This window comes from Pelodiscus sinensis, chromosome 1 (assembly GCF_052426305.1).
Source record: "Pelodiscus sinensis isolate ZL-2025 chromosome 1, ASM5242630v1, whole genome shotgun sequence".
In the NCBI taxonomy this organism is placed as follows: Eukaryota; Metazoa; Chordata; order Testudines; family Trionychidae; genus Pelodiscus; species Pelodiscus sinensis.
The window spans coordinates 347,864,520-347,884,484 of NC_143052.1; the positions used below are offsets into that span (position 1 = coordinate 347,864,520).

A 19,965-nucleotide genomic window follows, 5' to 3' on the forward strand; every position below is an offset into this window, starting at 1 on the left:
GTCTGTTTGTGCCATTTTGGGGGTGCAGGAGACGGGGGACCCCAACGCGTCGTCACAATGACTATAAACAATACAAGTATAGTTGGATACAATTAGAAAGGCCAAGGCACAAAACAAGATTCAATTTAACTCCATTCATCTGAAGAAGTGGGTTGTGCCTGCGAAGCTCAGGATACCATCTACGTTTTGTTAGTCTCTAAGGTGCTGCAAGATTATTTCTTTTTTTAAAGTTAATTTAGATAGAGACATACAGGGTAACAAGAAAACATTCTGCAAACATATTAGATAGAAGCAAGAGGAAGACAAAGGAGAGGGTAAGAACGTTACTCAATGAGGAACAAAAAAATGGAAAATGTGGAAATAGCAGAAGTGCTAAATGACTTTTTTATTTTCATTTTCACCAAAAAGGTTAATAGTGATTGGATGTCTAAAGTAACTAATGTCAGTAAATGAGGTAGTATCAGAGGCTAGAATAGGGAAAGAACAAGTTAAAAATTATTTACACAAGTTAGATGCTTCTTTAAGTTCAGGGCTGGATGAAATACATCCTTGTATTCTAGGATGCTATTCAAAGAGCTAAGGAGATATTGAGCCATTAGATATTATTATTTGAAAAGGCATGGAAGAGATTTCAAAAGACTGGAAAAGGACAAATATATAACTTCAGTATGCAGAAAGATAATGGAGCAAATATTTAAGTAGTCCTAGAAGATAATAAGATAAGTAAAGTCAACATGGATGAGTCAAGAATAAATCATGCCAAACCAATGTAATTGCTTTCTTTTTCGAAGTAACAAGTTTTGCGGATAGGAAGGAAGTGGTAAATGTGTATATCTAGACATTAGTAAGACTTTAGATACTGTTTCACATGACCTTCTCATAAACTAGGGATATACAACCTAGCTACTATGAGGTGGATGCTTAGTTTGTTGAAAGAACATACCCAGAGAGTAATTATCAGTGTTCCACAATCAGCTGGAAGGCTTTATCAGGCGGAGTCCCAAAGAGATCAGTTCTGGTTCCAGTTCTGTTCAGTATCTTGATCAATGATTTAGGTAATAGCATAGAAAGTACGCTTATGAAGTTTGCGAGTGATACTAAGCTCAGAGGGGGAATGTTGCAAGTGCTGTGTGGTGGATAGGATTAAAATTCAAAGAGATCTGGACAAACTGGAGAAATGGTCTGAAGGAAATAGGATGTAATCCAGTGGGGACTCATGCAGTGTACTCTGCCGTAGGAAGGAACAGTTGTACACATACAATGCCCAGGAAAGGGTACTGAAGAAAAGGATTTGAGGGCCAGAGAGATAACAGTGTAACAAACATCATTGTGGGGTGTATTTGTAGATGTGTTGTAAGCAAGACATGAGAAGTAATTCTTCTGCTATACTCTGTGCTGATTAAGTCTCAGCTGGAGTATTGTGCCAAGTTCTGGGCACCAGTGGAGAAACTGGAGAAAGTCCAGAGAAGAGCAACAATAATTAAAGGCCTAGAAAACATGACCTATTAGGGAAGATTGAAAGGATTTGATTTGTTTAACCTGGAAAAGAGAAGACTGAGAAGGGATATGATAGCAGTTTTCAAGTACATAAAAGGTTGTTACAAGGAGGAGAGAGAAAAATTGTTCTCCTTTACCTCCAAGGATAATACAAGAAGCAATGGGCTTAAATAGCAGAGAGAGAGATTTAGGTTGAACGTTAGGAAAAACGTAAGTGGCAGGGTGGTTACGTATGGGAATAAATTGCCTAGGGAGTTGTGGAAACTCCATCACTGGAGATTTTTAAGAGCAGATTAGATAAACTCATGTCAGGGATGGTCTAAATAATACTTAGTGCTGCGTTCAGTGCAGGGAACTGGACTGGAGATCCCATTCAGACCTACAATTCTGTAATTTCCACACAGGAGATATTTGACAGTAAACAACAATTTACACCAGTTCTCTGCATGCCATTCACAATTATTGACACCTGCCCTAGCATTTATATGGATTTTGTGTGCCGTTTGACTTCTGTTCACAATCACTAATATGTGCATCGCACGGACTCTGATCTCTGGTATTGGTCTCCATTTCAGACCAGTGTTAAAATCAGTAAGACTGGGATTAAAAATCTCCAAGGGACAGAGAAGCTGAAGACCTGGCCCTACGCCAGCACGTCACATCACAGGCAGAGATGGGACTAGGACTCAGGTTTCTCAAGTCAGTCCCTTGCTATAAACAGAGTGCTGCTCTACCCCTACTTCCTCTGACGTGTTACCTCTTTGAATGATTGTTGGCAGTAACGGTCACAGTTACAGATTTGGTGCCTGATTCCCTACACACCATGCTTAAACTGTAATCTTGGTAATACATACACATCTGTAATCTAGAAAATATAAAAAAGTACATTATAGTGAGACAAGAACTTAGACCGCTGAACCCAGTATGCAGTAAATTTAGAACAGTACATTTGTTGGTAGTACTTGACATTTACTTGCTCGGTACATTATAATTACTAATATTGGCTATAGAATAAATGATAGGTAAGTGAATTACAGGGATTCAGTTACATGGAATGGGACTTTTGACATCATAAAGCCAGAATGGCTTGTGGTATTATCAGAAAAATTCCAGGATATAATTATATCTGTTTTCCTACATCTGAAATCTGCTTAATATGAAGATTCCTAGATTATAAAGTCAGAAGGGACTGCTATGATCATCTTGTCTGACTCCTCTATAAAATGTCCACACACTTGCAAATTGGAGTTTTAGTTCCATACTGAATTTGTGTAGCTCCAACTTCCAGCCATTAGGCCATGTTCTGCCTTTGTTTGATTGAAGAGCCCATTATCAAATCATTTGTTCCCCATCTAGGTATTATACTGATAAACTGTGATCATATCTTAATCTTGACCAAAAATTTTGCCAAGAGTTCTGTCCTAGAGGGAGGCACTGTTGACAGCAGTGGACTCTTGCTGGAGATGATGAGCACATCCCCATTAATACAGTAGCCGTAAGGGAATATGCAGCCACAAGATTCAGATCTTGGTAGTCTGGTATAAATCAGAAAAGGAGAGATACTTCAATCAATGGAGTTACCACAGGATAAGTGAGTGTCAAACCAGGCCCATTGTTTTAAAATACTTTAAGGAGGGAGTTAAGAGATGGGAGAGCCACAGAAACTCCAGCTGGTAGGTGGTTTGTTTCAAGAACACCCTCCTCAGAAATTATTTGTGGGATTTCTTTGTAGCTGCTGTGGCAGTGTTTTCCACCTCCCCTCTTAACACAGCCACAGCAGTTTTTGTTCATATGACTTGAGCTCAGTCAAGATTCTGAGGAAGCGAGCTGACATTTGTGTCTACAATAATGGCAAACAGACAGCGAGCTGCCTGTGAGCCAGGTTAGCTTCTTCCATGCCTTTCATTTTAGAAATTCCTGCCACAAATGTGTACGTGTCTGGATCTGCTAAAGGGAGCTAGAAATGGCTGGGCCTTGTCATTGCCTCATCCATAGTTTTTAACTACACCTGCTGATTTGTGTGAAAACTTCAAGCTTTTTCACTAGGGCTTTCCCTCATACTTGAGATGTGAACACACTTTTTCCCCCTAGTTGGACAAGGCTGTATTTTAGTACAGTGTGCAAGAAATCTTTTAATTTGTATCACAGTAGCACTTAAAGGCCTCCCATTGTGCCAGTTGCTGTGCGTGTGTATACACACACACCCTCCTCCCAGCTGTGGAGGAGGGATATTACTGTTACAGGTCCTTGAGCCCAGCCCATCATTACCCGAAGGCAGCGCTGTTGAGCACTTCTGGCGACACCCACCCAACTCCTCTCCAGGAATGAGTTCACTTCTTCTACAGCCTTCTGAGCCCCACCAGACTCCAGAGTGGCAGGGGGAGGATCAAGACCAGGTTCTTGAGAGCCCCGCACATGCCAACCTGGGCAACCCAGCTTTTTGTGTTACTCCACCCCTTTAAAAAGCAGGGATGTCATTGTACTGTTCAGGCACGTTTGTCCCAGGCCTTTTGCTCTCATAAGAGTGTCTTAAACTCTCTCTCCCTCTCTCTGCTCATATTTACAAGAGAATGTGATAAATTCAGTATTGATTCCTTCTGTTACACTGTAAATTTTGCAAAAGATGATTAAATAGCACAATAGTGTCTGCAGGCGTCATGGCTCAATATGTTGTGGGCCAGTGTATCGACCCCCTCTGTCCAAAGGCAGTGAGTTCCATTCCCAGCAGCCCCAGACCAGTAATTAAAACCCTCAGAGACTGGGATTTAAAATCCAATCATATCACTGCGCTGAGGATTCTAATGTCCCGCCGTGGCGAGTGTAATAAGTGTGTGAGCCCAAGCACGTTTATGTCCATGTCGAAGCTTTTAAGAATAGTTTCCCCACAGGATGGGGAACAAATAGATCCCTTTTGAAGTCTTTCTGGGCACAAAGCTTTGCACTGACATAACCATTTGTAAGGCATTTAATAGCTACACATATATATGGAGAGAGAGAGAATATACGAAGAGAGAGAGAGTATTATTCTTTAGTATCGCTTTTCACGTTGATCTCGTAAGAACATAGTTAAAAGTGGTTTTGTTCCCCCTAGAAATGAGGCAGCTATAAAACAATATGAATAGAGAGGTGTTAATGGAATTAAATCAGTGTGAGAAATGTGAATGAGCAAACACTCCTGAAGCACCAAGATATAAGCAGTGAAGACTTTTCCAAGCTAAAAATACAAAACCAGGATTATAATGGTTCATCATGGGGTAACTACAGTTCTCCCTTCTTGTGCATCCCTGGGAGCAAATGTGGCAACCCCAAATCAGTTAAACATTTAAGGGGTTGGTAACGTTGAGGCACAAGTTCAGTACCATATACTGTGTCTTGAGTTTTTCTTCTGTGCCCACTGCCTAAATAATATCAGGAACTGACTACATGTGTGCTTCATATTTGATAGACGTACTCTGTAATGAGCTCCATGCATGCTTATTGCTTGATCGGTGTGTGTAAATTACGAGCTTACTTAACCATTTAATACTGGCACCATTTGAATATGATTTGTCTTCAATTCTATGAGAGAGGAGGTTCCAAAATATTGCACTGTGATTAGGTTGTGGTTTTTTTCTTACTTGCTAACCCACTTATAGAGTTTGTCCATTGTGAGAATTCTTGACAGATGATCCAACACCTAAAATTCTGAGTTATAATGCTGTAAAGTGTAAACTAATAGTAACGTCATCAAAGGCAAATTAATCTCTCAGTTTACACCAGCATAACTGAGAGCAGAATCTGGTATTTAATTTATATTTTGGTAAAACAAAAATGTTTTTATAAGTTATAGTGAAAATATATAGACACGAGTCCAGCTTAGAGATGTAAAATCCTGTATAAATTGTTAACCGGTTAAATAATAGGTTTAGGACCAACTGCCCTGGCATATAACTGTAACCACTGGGAAAGTTTAGCGATTACATGTATACTTGAATGAATGAATTTTAACATCCGTACCAGTTATCTGGGTAAGCACGCTGGTAAGGCAATGCTTGCTGGTTAACTGGTTAAACCTTTGCATCCTTAGTCCAGCATGTCTATATTTGAAAAAATAAAGTGAAAAAAAAACAGGAGGAAGGACTAGCTTGAGATGCAAAGCCTGTTCCTTTGCCGGCTGGTCCGTGATAACAGATGCAGAAAGGCCAAGCAGTAGTTAAGACAGTGATCAGTAATGAGCATAGTAACAAGCAAAGGCCTTGTCTACACTAGAGTGTTAAATCAATGTAAGATATGCAGCTTGAGTTACATAACTTCTGTAACTTAAGTTGATATAGTTAATATTGACTTAACATGGTGTCAAAATGGGAGCGCGTCTCTTGCCAGCATAGCTTCTGCCTCTCACTGAGGTGAAGTACAGAAGTGAATGGGAGAGTGCTCACCCATCGATTTGTCTCCTCTTCACCAGGCCCACTAATTCTACACCCCTCCGTTGATTGCAGCAGCAATTTAGCCCAGAGTGAAGACAAGCCCTTGAGAGAGGAGTTGGAAGATTTTGCTCTTTCTCTGGCACTACTGATACAAGTATAAATATTACTATAGGACCAAATGTTTCTCTGAGGTACTCTGAGAAAAAAGTCCTGTGCAGGAGATGAGTACAAGATTCATGCAATGGTTAGGTGCCAGTTATGCCATCTGGAACAAACTGATACGTTAAACAGCAATAAATCATCAGGACCCGATGGTATTTTCCCAAGTGTTCTGAGGGAACCCAGATATGACACGGTAGAACTACTAAGCACTGGTCTACACTAGGGCTTTATTTTGAAATAACCCCCTTTAGGTCGAATTTATATGCTGAGCATCCACACTACCATACCCATTATTTCAAAATAAGGGGTTACTTATTTTGAAATGTGAACTCCTGTTTTCTTTGGGGAATAACGCTAATTTCAAAATAGTTATTTAGAAACAAAGTTAGTGTGGACTATCTGGTGCTATTTTGAACTAATTATTCCCCAGCACTTCCACATTAACGGAGCCTGCCTCGGACTAATTTCGAGGCTTCCCCGTAGTGGGACATGCTGTTTCAATTTTGTAAAATCGGGAGTTATTAAATCAAATTTAGTTATTTTGAAATAGTTTCCTAGTGTAGACTTGGCCTAACTGTGGTATGTAAACTATTGCTTAATCGGTCTGTGTACCAGATGACTGTAGGATACAGGTGGTCCTTGACTTACAAACACATCGACATAAGACCATCCGCACTTAAGACCAACCTGCCATTAAGCACATTACAGCCGGTCCCCGAGATACGAATGTGCGATCCGCGCTTACAAACAGCACAGCCCCATTTAAATTAATGGGGTCTGACTTACAAATAGATCGAGTTACGACCAAGTGTTTGGTACGTAACTTATTCGTAAGTCGGGGACTATCAGTACCTTGTTTTATATCTTTCTATATATAAAAAAAACCCGCATGACTCTGGTGTCCCACCTTCCTCCTCCCTCTCTCACCCCTCCCCTTTCCCCAGTGCTCGGTTGCTGCACTGCAGCCTCCCTCCTGCCCGGTGCTCAGCGGCCGGGAGGAGAGCGCGGGGCCTGATGAGGCCTTGGAGTGGCTCCCCTCCAGCGGCCAGGGGGAGAGCGCAGGGCTTGGCGAGGCCTCAGAGCAGCTACCTGCCAGGGGAAGAGAGCTGGGGCTGGCGTGACCTTGGCCCTGCTCAGCAGAGGGGGGCAGTGGGAGAGGTAGAGCCAGGGTTGGTGCGGCCTCGGCCCTGCTCGATGGCCGCAGGCGGTGTGGGGAGAGCTGGGGCTAGCCTGGCCTCGGCCCAGCCACCCCTGGCGGCTGGGGGGAAAGAGTCAGGGCTGGTGAGCCCCCCCCTTCCTCACCCAGTGACCGGGGGAGAGCACGGGGCCTGATGAGGCCTTGGAGTAGCCCCACCCTTCTCTCCAGAGGGGAGAGAGCCAGGGCTGGCGAGGCACCACCCCTCCCACCCAACAGATGGTGGAGAGCTAGGGCTGCTATGGCATCGCCCTGTCCAGTGGCAGTGGGGGAGGGCCGGAGCTGCCTACCTCCCGGGGGTAGCTAGCAGGGAGTGCAGCCCCCTAGTTGACTTTTCAGAAATGCTTCTGAGGTGATCCTGACGGCTACAGGCCAATAAGCCTAATTTCAGTACCAGTCATCTTGGTTGAATTTATAGTAAAGAACAGAATGATCAGATACATAGATAAACATGTTATGTTTGGGAGGAGTCAGCATGGATTTTCTAAAGGAAAATCATGCCTCAGCAATCTAGGCAATTTATTCCAGTGCTTAATCACCCTGACAGTTAGGAAGTTTTTCTTAATGTTCAACCTAAACCTCCCTCGCTGCAATATAAGCCCATTGCTTCTTGTCCTATCCTCAGAGGTTAAGGAGAATATTTTTTCTCTCTCCTCCATGTGATACCCTTTTCTTATTCTTATGTTCACCTGCCTATTATTATCCTGGTCATCTGGCTCGCCATTTTTTTTAATATTAACATAACGTTAGAATCTTCTAGACTTTCCCTGATAGTCTACAATGTATTACATGCTATCATCAGTGGAACAGAGATCTCCCCAACTTCCTCTATTAAGACTTCTGGGTGCAAGTTATCCAAACGTGCTGACTTAAAAATATTTATCCCTAGTAGATGTTGTCTAAAATCCTCCTCAGTTACTAATGGACTGAAAGATACTTCATTATCTTTCTGTGCTACAACTACATCATCCTGCTTCTTTTCAAATACAGAGGAAAGGCGTTTATTGAAAACTTCTCCCTTTTCTGCATCATTATTAAGTTTTACTATGTCTATGTAGGGATGGGCCTATATCATTGGTAGGAAATGTTGCCACCTCACTTATCCAAATACTCAATTATCCAGGTAATTTGTATTTCTGGTTGGGCCTGTCCTCTGTTAGCCCATTTGAAAAGTAATCAGATCATGATCACTGGACCATCTGTAACTACCAACTTTCAGTCCAGTGATGAATCCATATATCTCCATCATACTAAGGTCTAAAACAGTTATTTTGTGTTTGGTACAATTCCCTTTGCATTAGAAAGTTGTTGTGTATAATTCGTAGAAGATCTAAAATGCATGAGAACTGCAGCATATTTTTTTCCCACATTAAAGTCCATCATAACTACACAGTTTTGTTTTCCACACAAATCAAACAAGTATAGAAGAGTAACTCATACTGGTTTGATTCAGTGATCTATAATAGACCTTCAGCAGTACTCTCTCCCTCCTTAGCTCATCGATCCATATGCATTCATCACACTGCACTTCTGAGTTATCAATAACTCCAAAACAGATATTCATGTCTTTAATGTGGAGTTCCATTGTTCCCCTTTTATCCACTCTATCCTCCCTGAACAGATTATAACTAGTGAGTGTAACATTTCAATCATGAAGATTGTCCCACCAGATTTTAGTATGGCCAATTATATCAAATTTCTTCCCATCAGTGAGAATTTCTAATTCCTCTTGCTCACTACCCAGACTCCAGGCATCATTGAAAAAATCCTTCTCTTCACATTCTTTCTTACATTGATTCAGTTTGTTCATGGCATGGCTAAATTTGAATTAGTACTGCATTTGCCGCCTTAGCACTCTCCTCTTGCATTTCTAGTTTAACACCTTCCGGACTGCTCCAGCTAATCTTCAGATGAGAAATTGAGTTCTCTACCTATGAGATTCAGGCCTTTCTGTTTATTCAAATCCCTCTTCCACTGCACTGGGGCCCAAAACCTTCAGCTTGATACTAGTTGGACAGCCAATGATTCATCTCCAGTATTTCCATCTTCTCTGGTTCTTGCTTTCTTGGAAGGTCTTTGGAAAGATGCATTAAGAGAAATGTCAGGGTTTATCTCGTGCCTTGACATAAGGATATGTATATAGGTCATGTTGGAGACTTCGGATTTTCTGCTTCATCCCTTACTTGGTGAGCATCTGCTGACTTCAGTGGACGATTTATTCTTGAGTAACATCTGCAGGATCAAGCCCTTCTTGTCAAATCAGAATTTGGTTTGGAATTGGTTTATGAAGAAACAGCCAAAACAAAGTGTAGGGGAGAGAAGATGCTGGTCTTTGAGTCTACGTTTGTGTGCAATCCCATAGACATTGGTGTTTTCACAGATGCAACTGAGGACTAAATTTGTCTCGATAGGTAAGTACGCTGAAAGAGATCAATCCTGTGAATCCTAACTGGGGAAAAATTCCTGTGAACATAAGCGAGAGTTTTGCCTACGTAAAGGACAAGCAGTGATGGGTTTTAAAAGGTCTAGGGTGTAATATTCAAACATTCCTAAGGGTCCTAAATCACTTTCATGCTCTTGAAAAATTTCCCCCAGCTCTTCCGTTGATGGGATTGGAACACTTTCTCCGGGGGTAGGAGGTGCACCCAGTGAAATCCAAGCTTGCAGGAAGCATCATTTGAAGAAAGAAGGCCGGACTCTCAGCAGGAATAAATAAATAGAGCTACAGCAATTTACTCCAGCTGAGGATCTGGCCCTGATGTGTTCCTTTTATCTTTCAATAAAAAACCCCCAAACACCCACAAAACACCCCACATTCGGTAGGATTACAGGTCTACAGTGGCTCCTTTAGGGCAGCAAAAGCTGTTTAATGTTAATACTATATGTTAAAAGATACCTGTGAAATATTTATGCCATATTGATTTAAAAATAGGTTTATTTTACTGAAAAAAGGGTGATCATGCTAATTCAATCACAGAGGACTCGGGAGGACAGAAGTCTTTGTATATTACTTTAACTAGCCATGTAAGCAATAATAATGTCACTGCTTGTCAAAGCTGATGGCTGATGACATTGTGTAATCCCCAGCAAGTCATATGGGCTGCTATCTCCTGGTGAATCCTTGGCTATTTTGGTGCTTGAAACAAGGCCGTGGAGAGAAGTAACTATAGCAGCAAATTGCTTTTAACACACCTGAGTGTGTGGGCAGTGCATGTAATTAGTTTCAGTGCCTGACAGGTCTGAGGAGCTGCTGTAGGACTAGAAAGAGGCACTGGCTTTCAGTGTGTCTTTCTGGAGCATCCCCAACAGCATAAATCTTCATAAGTTTAGGTTTCCTCCAGCTCAGTGTGGCATTATCTTCTGTTTAAAAAAGAGAATTGTGTTTGCTCTAGGGAAACTGAGAGCCTGTCCCTGCAAAGCCTTGCTCTCTTAGAGCAGAATTCTGCCCTGAATTCCATCAAGCATGCTGGGATGCAGTGCCTGCAAGCTGTGCTGTGGGCTGGCCCCCTAGAAGGAATTCAGCTAGAAAGCCACCAAGCTGAGACCTGCACCAGCCATACAGACAGGGCAGTGTGCTCTCAACTGCATGCCTAGCCATTCCTGGTGAAGCTAACTCTCCCTGCCCAATTCCAGAGAGCATGTCGTAGAATCATAGACTACTAGAACTGGAAGGGACCTTGAGAAATCAAGTCCCCTCTCAGCAGGACCAAGCACCGTCTAGAACCTCCCTGATCAGCCAGCCTGCTCTTAAATATCTCCAGTGATGGAGATTCCACAACCGCCCTAGGCAATTTATTCCAGTGTTTAACCACCCTGACAGGAAGTTTTTCCTAAGGTCCAACCTAAATCTCCCTTGCTGCAGTTTAAGCCCATTGCTGCTTCTATTATCAGAGATGCCAAGGAGATCAATTTTACTCCCTCCTCCTTTTAGATAACTTGAAAACCGCTATCATGTCCCCTCTCAGTCTTCTCTTTTGCAAACTAAACACGCCCAGTTCTTTCAGTCTTCCCTCATAGCTCATGTTTCTAGACCTTTAATCATTCTTGTTGCTCTTCTCTGGACCTTCTCCAATTTCTCCACATCTTTCTTGAAATGTGGTGCCCAGCACTGGATGCAATACTCCAACTGAGGCCTAATCAGTGCAGAGTGGAGAGGAAGAATGACTTCTTGTGTCTTGCTCACAACACTCCTATTAATGCAGCCCAGAATCATGTTTGCTTTTTTTTGCAACAGTGTCACACTGTTGTCTCATATTTAGCTTGTGGTCCACTATAATTCCTAGATCCCTTTCAGCAGTACTCCTTCCTGGACAGTCACTTCCATTCTGTATGTGTGACACTGATTGTTCCTTCCTAAGTGGAGTACTTGGTACCTAAGGTGCCACAGGACTCCTCATGGTTTTTGCAGATACAGACTAACATGGCTACTCCTCTGAAACTTTACTCCTTGGGAGTATAGGTTATACAAATAAAAATTAAAAGCTTTTGTCAGCCAGCGAAGATAATTGTTATGTTTGTACCAGAGTAGCTCTGCTGATAGTTGTATGGGTTGCTGTGCTGTAAGAATACAATGTTGTTATCATTATCCTTCTGTGGTTTCTTCAGTGCATGAACAAAGGAAAGGAGATTTAGTATGGGATGTGGGTGTCATTTTGCTCAGGTTTTTTTTTTTGCAAACTGCAGCTTTCTTTGACAGCACCAGGACACGAATGGTCTCATGGCCATTCCCAGCAGACATAGTTATGTCTGTGGCATGGACACCAAAGAATGGTGACCTGCGAAAGAGAGTCAGCTCTAGACTTGGTGACAGGAGGACTGGACTAAGTACTTTGGTGGAACTACAGTCTGTACCATAGTTTGCATAACGCCCGACTATACTGTGTGCTGTGTTGCAACTAATGCAATTTTCTTCTCTATCCACCTCTTAGAGAAAAGTAATTGCCTTATGTTCTTACAGCCCCATCAGTGTTGTTTGTGCCCCTCATAATACCCATTGTGTGGTAGGAAGTATTATCCCCATTGTACAGAAGAAACTAAATTATTGAGAGAGAAACGGAAAGTGACTTGCCCAAAGGTCATTCATGGCAGAGCTGGGAATGGGCCCCAAGCATTGATACCTTTACTGGTTCCCATCTCAGTAGCTTGTAACTTTTAAACAAGAAAGTCAGAACAAAATCGCCACTAAGGATCCTTCTCTCCCCTGCCCCCATCATTGCAGGAGGCTTGAGAAAGCTTCAGTCTCTCCTACATTCTGTGCATAGGGTTGTCCTTTTCATGTGCTGTTCTCCTCTCCCCTCCCCCCACTAGGAGCTATTAAAAACTTGCCACCGAATAAAGCAGCATAAATCTGTGCTGCGCCAGCACCCACCCATCCTGAGCCCTATTGACAGTTATCTGGAATCTGAAGGAATTCATGACAAATTGTTAAGCGGATGGAGTTAATAAAATTTGAAAAATTGAGACCTGTCACTCCACTAAACTTTTTTCAATACCACTGACAGAAACATATTTCCCCAATGAGTGACCTTATGCAGCTGCTCCAGTTCCACATTGCTGCACTGATGCTAGAAGTGAACTAGCATGCTATTTATCAAATATTATAAGCCAGAGCCTACTAATATGAGCAAGGGGGACGTGGGTGCCTTGCACAGCCTGGGGTGTTGCCCAGGTGTTGATCCCCCGCTAGAGACAGCTAGTGGGAGGTGACAAATTGCCTACTATTAAGGATCTAAAGGTTGGAGCCCTCTGAGTGTGCACACAATAGATTGCCAAGACTGCTCTGTCCAAAAGGCTCTGCTCTCTGGACCAGCTGCCTGGCTTGTGGGGAAGACATGGGGGTGGGGGGATGGCGAAGGAAGGTCAGGACAGGGCTCTTATGAACTAGTAGCCACTTTTGTGTTCTATTAGCACACGGAGTGACACTGTTATTTATTAAAGCGTAATATTTTATTGAGGTGAAATCGACCAGTTGTATGAGTCAGGTTCTATCAATTATTGCAGCAATTAGTCAAGTCGTCAAAGCCATTATTAACAAGGGGATTAGGCCAATATTGGATAGACATTATTGATAGATCCAGGGCAAAAAGAAACCCTCGGCCATCCTGAAATGAAACCAGACCTGGCCTCCAGGATATCTTCATCCGAAGAGCCCAGAAAACTTTTCCTTGCTCCCTACTCATACTAGCACAAACTGAAGGTGTTTTTGAAAACATCAGGACTGTGGGTACGTTTTGGGGCCTCTGTCTCTTTAAAATATATTGAGTGGCCAGCCCAGGCAGTATACAATCTCACCTGTCCTCATCATATTCTTTATTTGCAATGACAAGGCTTGCAATAGAAATTACTCTGTGTCGAATGTTTATGGAGCACATTTTTCATTCTGTAAGCAAATATAGATCCCCGATGCCAGCGCTTAAAAGTGGCTAATCTCTTCAGTTCGTGATAGCAAAGAGCCCTTTCAGTGACAGCTCTTAGGTTTAATATGATTGCTGTTCACTGTTAGTGTTGATAGTGTGCTTTGTGGGGCAGACTACATTTGAGAGGCAAAAATACAGCCTCATCAGTCTATGTTAATTAGAGCAACTGAGTTTGCTCTTCCAAATATCCCATGTAGACTAATAGGAAAGAATTTATTTATAATAACTTGGTTTAGTTGAAGGAACAGCATAATAGTACTTTGGTGAGTTACGTTTTTTCTGAGCACTGTACAGATGTTCACTATCCTCTCCCAGGTACTCTTGTAAATGTTATCCCCATTTTACTGATGGGCAGACAGAGTCAGTGTCAGAACCATTAAGCAGAACCCTGGAATCCCTTGCTCCAAGTCTTGTGCTTTGTCCACAGAACGTCGCTGCTTCTCAAGGTTTCTCAGACCACTGTCACTTTAGAAGATACTGACTGGCTAATTAATGCAAGCTTGCTGGTTAAAACCTCAGCGTGTCGGGTTACCCACAGATTGGATATTTCATAGCCCTCATTTTCTGGTTGGAGACAGCAGGCTACTATTCATGTGGTATGGGTGTTGAGATGCATCTCTGCCTTTGCAGGTATATCATGAAATGCTAGGATACCCTGAGTCTCATCCAGTGAGGTCTCTTGTATCCTTGACTACTTCCCTGGCATCCTTATTACATCTACCAATCTTAATCTCGGACCAAATAGCCATTGCACCATATTTTGCCCTATCTTTTGCCAAGGCACCTGGAGTCAGTTCATTTGCTCTTTGTTTTGACGAGTTCAGTCTGGTTCGGGTGGTGGTGAGTTGTTGGGATGCGTTCTCAGTGTTAGTACATGGCTCTCTTAAGGGTGTCTGTGAAGGTGTCTCTGACTGTTTTTGTAACCCACAAAGAGATTAGTTGCCTCTTGGAAGAAGAACCACTGCTGAAATGCAGCCACCTCTGCGGCAGAAGGCAGCAGCAGTTTAACAGGCCACAGCAGTCCTAGACAACAGTTCTGATCAGAGGCGAAGAAGAATACCGCATTCAGTTGCAACTGAAGTAGTTCCATGGAGCTGCCATAGGCCCAGTTGCTGTGTTTTGTTTCAGGAACTCCATGTGCTTTGTTACCAGTGACATTCTTCTTTTGTTATTCTCCTGACATCCTTCCAGGTGCTGGTTGTCCACTGTCCCTTTGTGATCTGAATATCCCTTAAAGCAAAGGCTAGAAGAGAACACTGGGGAGCGTGGGGAGACACAAGGTGTGCTTCATGTTTATTGTGCCCCAGGTTTGAACTCTGATCTCTCCTTTCCCCCTTGCAATCAGGTGCCAGCCCCCTGCAGAGAAATGAAATGGGGCACACACCACTGGATTATGCCCGTGACGGGGAGGTCATGAAACTTCTGAAAGCATCAGAAACAAAGGTAAGTCTGCTAAAGATTCAGGTGACTTACTATTTTCTTTCCGACTACAAAGACAAGACTTCAAAGGAGAGGGCCTGTGACTTTGAACTTTCTCACCCATTACCAAGACAGTTTCCCCAATTATCACCTCTAATACCATTAACTCACAAACATCCCACTCTCCCTACCTCTAATATCATCAATTCACAGACACTTACCTTCCTTCTTCCCCCCCCCCCCCCGCATCCCCCTCCTGTTCTGCAATGTGATTTGTCCTTTTCATATTTGTTCATTTTTTTAAATTGTATCCTTTGGTATATATGGTTGTGACTACTTTCTTCCACTATTTGATCTGAGGAAGTGGGTCTGGCCCGCGAAAGCTCATCATCTAATAAACCATCTTGTTAGTCTTTAAAGTGCTACATTGTCCTGCATTTTGCTTCAACTACCCCAGACTAACACGGCTACATTTCTATCACTGTTCTAGCCCCTACACCTTTTAGAAAGATAGCTTTGCATGGTTACATCTCTGATCCTTTCAGTGTCTCTGGAACGCCATGCAGAGTATCTTCAGATCTGTCTTAAAGATCATAGAATCATAGTGTTGGAAGAGACCTCAGGAGTCGTTGGGTCCAGCCCCCTGCCCAAAGCTGGACCAACTCCAAATTAATCATCCCAGCCAGAGCTTTGTCAAGCTGGGACATAAAAACATCTAGGGATGGCAGTTCCACCCCCTCCCTAGGTAACCCATTCCAGTGCTTCACCACCCTCCTAGTGAAATTGTTTTTCCTAATATCCAACCTAGACCTCCCCCACTGCAGCTTGCTCCTAGTTCTGTCATCTATCACCATTGAGAACAGTCTCTCTCCATCCTTTTTGAAACCCCCCCTTCAGGAAGTTGAAGGCTGCTATCAAATCCCCCCTCTCTTCTTGTCTGTGGACTAAAAAGCCCAAATCCTTCAGCCTATCCTTGTAAATCATGTGCTCCAACCCCCTAATCATTTTCACTGCTCTCCGCTGGAGTCTCTCCAATTCGTCCACATCCTTTCTGTCGTGGGGGGCCCATACTTGGACACAGTACTCCAGATGTGGCCTCACTGGTGCTGAATAAAGGGGGACAATCTCTTCCCTTGATCTGCTGGAAATGCTCCTCCTAATGCACCCTAATATGCCATTAGCACCCTGTTGACTCATATCCAGCTTCTCCACTGTAATCCTCAAGTCTTTTTCTGCCAAACTGCTACTTAGCCAGTTGGTCCCAACCTTTAACAATGCTAGGGATTCTTCTGTCCCAAGTGCAGGACTCTGCACTTGTCCTTGTTGAACCTCATCAGATTTCTTTTGGCGCAATCCTCCAATTTGTCGAGGTCACTCCGGACCCTATCACTACCAAGGCTGGCCTTACCATGGGGCAAACTGGGGCAGCTGCCTCAGGTGCCAGACTGTGGGGAGAGGTACCACTAGGACCCAGAGAATTCAGACCTTTCAAAGTTTTGGCCCAAGCGAGAGGGAATGGGGGCATCATTTGAGCTCCCTGCCTCAGGTTCCAAAATGTTGTAGGCCAGCCTTGATCGCTACTCTCCAGTGTATCTACCTCTCCCCCTAACTTAGTGTCATCTGCAAACTTGCTGTGCAACCCATCCCCTCATTCAAGTCATTAATAAGGATGTTGAATAAAACCGGCTCTAGATCCAGCCCTTGGGGCACCCCGCTTGATATATATGATATAGAACTCAAAAATGTTAGAATTATCTTCGGATATGTCCGTGCCAACTGTTCTGCCCTTTGTGTTGCTTTTTGTGGCTCACTGTTGTGATGCATACCAGAAATAAGATTACTTGTTGTCCCCTTGCCCATGTAGCCTCCAAGCAGAGTACAGTAACATCAAAGCGCTGTCTCCGTCTTCTCTTCTGAAACGCCTGGGTTTTGTGGGTTTAAGACAGATACTAGTCTGAGATCTCACCCACTGGCTGAGTCGCAGGACTGGAATCCAGGAACTCCTGAGCACCAGGGGTAGCTTCTGGAATGGCTTTGGATCATTCACCTAACCTCTCTAAGACTCCTTTGCTCCCTTGATACATTAAGACTTACCTACTCCACAAGGATGTGTTTGCAAAGGGGAGAAAAAAACAAAGCAATTGGAGGAATTGAGATCAGCAGTTGCACTAAAGAGCACAGGGAGTGAATAGGTCTGGAGCAGGGAAAACTTGTAATGCCACTATTTCCTTACGCAGAAAACAGAGGAACAGAGGGGATAAGTGACTTGCCCAGGGTCACCAATATAAGTCTGGCAGAGCAGAGAACTGAACTCAGATTGAACATTCTCCTCTCTTCCTTGTAATTATAAAGCTCCTGGGCATTAGACAGGTAGAACTGATGCCAGTGTTAGGCAGCATTAAAAGTTATTAAGTACAAGTATTTATTAAAATAATAATGACATTGTTATGGGGGGTAACAAGGGTGATTTACACATCTGGAGTGCTGTTCTTCTAAGAATCTCAAGTTACCCAGTGCATTAAGCCTCACAACTTTCCTACAAAGTGGGTAAGTATCAGGGTCCCCATTTTACAGATAGGGAAGCTGAGGCCCATAAAGGTTACGGCCCATGTTTTCAGAAGGGGCCTCTAAATTTGGGTGCCTGTTTTTGCTTTCCCAACTTTAAACATTGAATTTGCTCTCTTGAGAATGTGGGCCTAAAAACTTGTCTAAGCTGGGAAAATGAGAGGTGTGTTAAGCTATGTTAGCTAGCTGCCAATTAGCATGGTTTTAAGAAAAGCCTAGTGTCTAGTGCAGACAAAGTAAAAACACATTAACTGGTTAGACCGAGAGTCTTGGCCAAAAGGTCACACAGGAAGTCTTTGGTAGAGCTAAGAGAGAAGGCAGTTCCCTGCGCTAACCTCCAGACTAATGCCATGTCTTCTTACCGTGCACTGCTGTTACAAGAAGGAAGAGCTGGAATGGAGCAGTTCTCCATAGAACATAGATGCTTCTCATCTTGGGGCATTGCTCAGAGTGAGCTGTAACAGGGCTGCTCTGTAAAAGTTTTAAAACAGAAATGTTGAGAGAAACTTCTTAAATCATTGAGAGGAGAAAAAAAAAGTCATCTCTTGGTTAAATGGCCTCTGGAGTCCAGCGTCAGCGAGTGAGTAGATGGAGGAGAGAGGGGAAATAAATATATGTGGATGTTGCTGATGAAAATGATTCAGGGTGTATATAAAACATAAGTCTGTGTAGCTGGTTTATGATGAATATTCTGCTGAGGGGGATATGATGGTATCAGGGTTGCCTTCCCACTCCTGCATATTCATTCCACTGAGACCCTTTGAGAATTTATTTCTCATTTTAATCACAGTTGGAGAATGAATTGGCGGGGCTATTCACCAGATAGACATATCACATATATTTTATTTACATATCATGGTGACAGAGTAACAAGGAGTTTTCATATGTATTTTTAAATTTATTTTAAAATAATTCTGTGCATACTTCTGCTGTGTTATTATAATCTTGTTTTATGTATAGGCCAGCTGATTCACATTGTTAAACAAAGTTAATGAACCCTGAAGGTGTTGCCACACAGACAGGGCTAAGCGTAAAGGAATGTGCCAAAGTAGGGTAGTAAAGAGGCCAAGTTTAACCTTGTGAGAGTTGTATTGCTGATGAAAGGTGGCCAGTTAACAACCCAGAAGACTGAAGTCCTTAGCTTTGTCCCCAGAATAGAAGCAATGCAGTCAGCTTCCCCAGCTAGATGATGTGCCTCAGCTCTGAGTTAGTCACAGTGCCTGTTCTGTTCTTGACCTCTCTGTTGAGACTACCAGTAGGAAAACCAGTAGGGACCAATAGTTCTGGTGACCTCCGGATTGCCAAAAGCTCCATATCCCTGTCACAGCAAGAATAAGAGTGTAGATTTCCTGTATCCCAGACATCTTAAATCACTAGGCACCCACATTCTTGCAGGCTTTCTCTCAGGCTATATGCCCTTCCTGTTTTAGACATCCATACTATTCAGAGTGTCCCTCCATAGAGTTACACAAGGATATACTTGTATGTTTTAAAATACACGAGAAGGATCCCAATAACCTCATAAGGAACACGATCTTGAGCCAAATTAATCCTTGCTGTAACAGAGTTACTCCAGGAGTAGATTTGCCCCTTGACGTGAATGAACTGCCACCGAAAATCTCTAAAGACTGGCATTACTTAAATAGCTTAGTTCGTATCCCTGACACGTTTTCCAGCTGAAAACAAATACATAATCCTGGTTTATTTAATCTTTTTAATTCCTTTTCCTGTAATGTAAAAGTTGTTGTGTCCTACACATGCCCAGGTTCTCGCAGCCCCACTAACAGCTGTGCTTTTGAACCTCTGTTCTTTGAATATTTTCCCGTAAATGAAATCATGGCTGGGAGGGGTGCCATACTGGATAAAGAATAATAAAAGCCAGTGATCACAATTACCATGCTCATATTAGCAACTGGGAGCCAGAGATTGCTCTCTCAAGGTGAGGCCAGATAAGGCTAATAGAGTGCATCTCTTATTAAAAAGATGGGTTCTCCTCCTTTTCATTTGGCACCATGTCACAAGAATCTCTTAGCCCAGGTGAACCTAGAAGCTTTGTTGCCTCCTGCCTAGCACAAGAAGAACAGAACATCAGTCCCCACATCTCTTTCAGAGCACGTAACACTGGTGTAATCCACTTATATGGCAATAATGTTCCATAAAAGTTTAATCATAAGGACTAGAGATCAATTATCCGAGGGGGAAAGCAGTCCCCATTCATAGCCCTTTGCGCCATGTAATGGGGTGTCACTTTCACAGGTGGCTGGTCCCCTGCCCAGAGAACATTTGACAAGGTCAGGCTCTCTTT

The 19,965-nt window shown here is 42.9% G+C and overlaps 1 protein-coding gene across 1 annotated transcript in view; it reads left to right on the forward strand.

The window, feature by feature from the left end:
- The window catches only part of CLPB (ClpB family mitochondrial disaggregase), a 134,405-nt gene that overhangs the window by 55,365 nt on the left and 59,075 nt on the right, over nt 1-19,965 (forward strand). Inside the window, exon 6 of the mRNA XM_075919632.2 lies at nt 15,022-15,119. Coding sequence (XP_075775747.2) covers nt 15,022-15,119 — 98 coding nt within the window. The remainder of the gene's footprint in view (nt 1-15,021; nt 15,120-19,965) is intronic.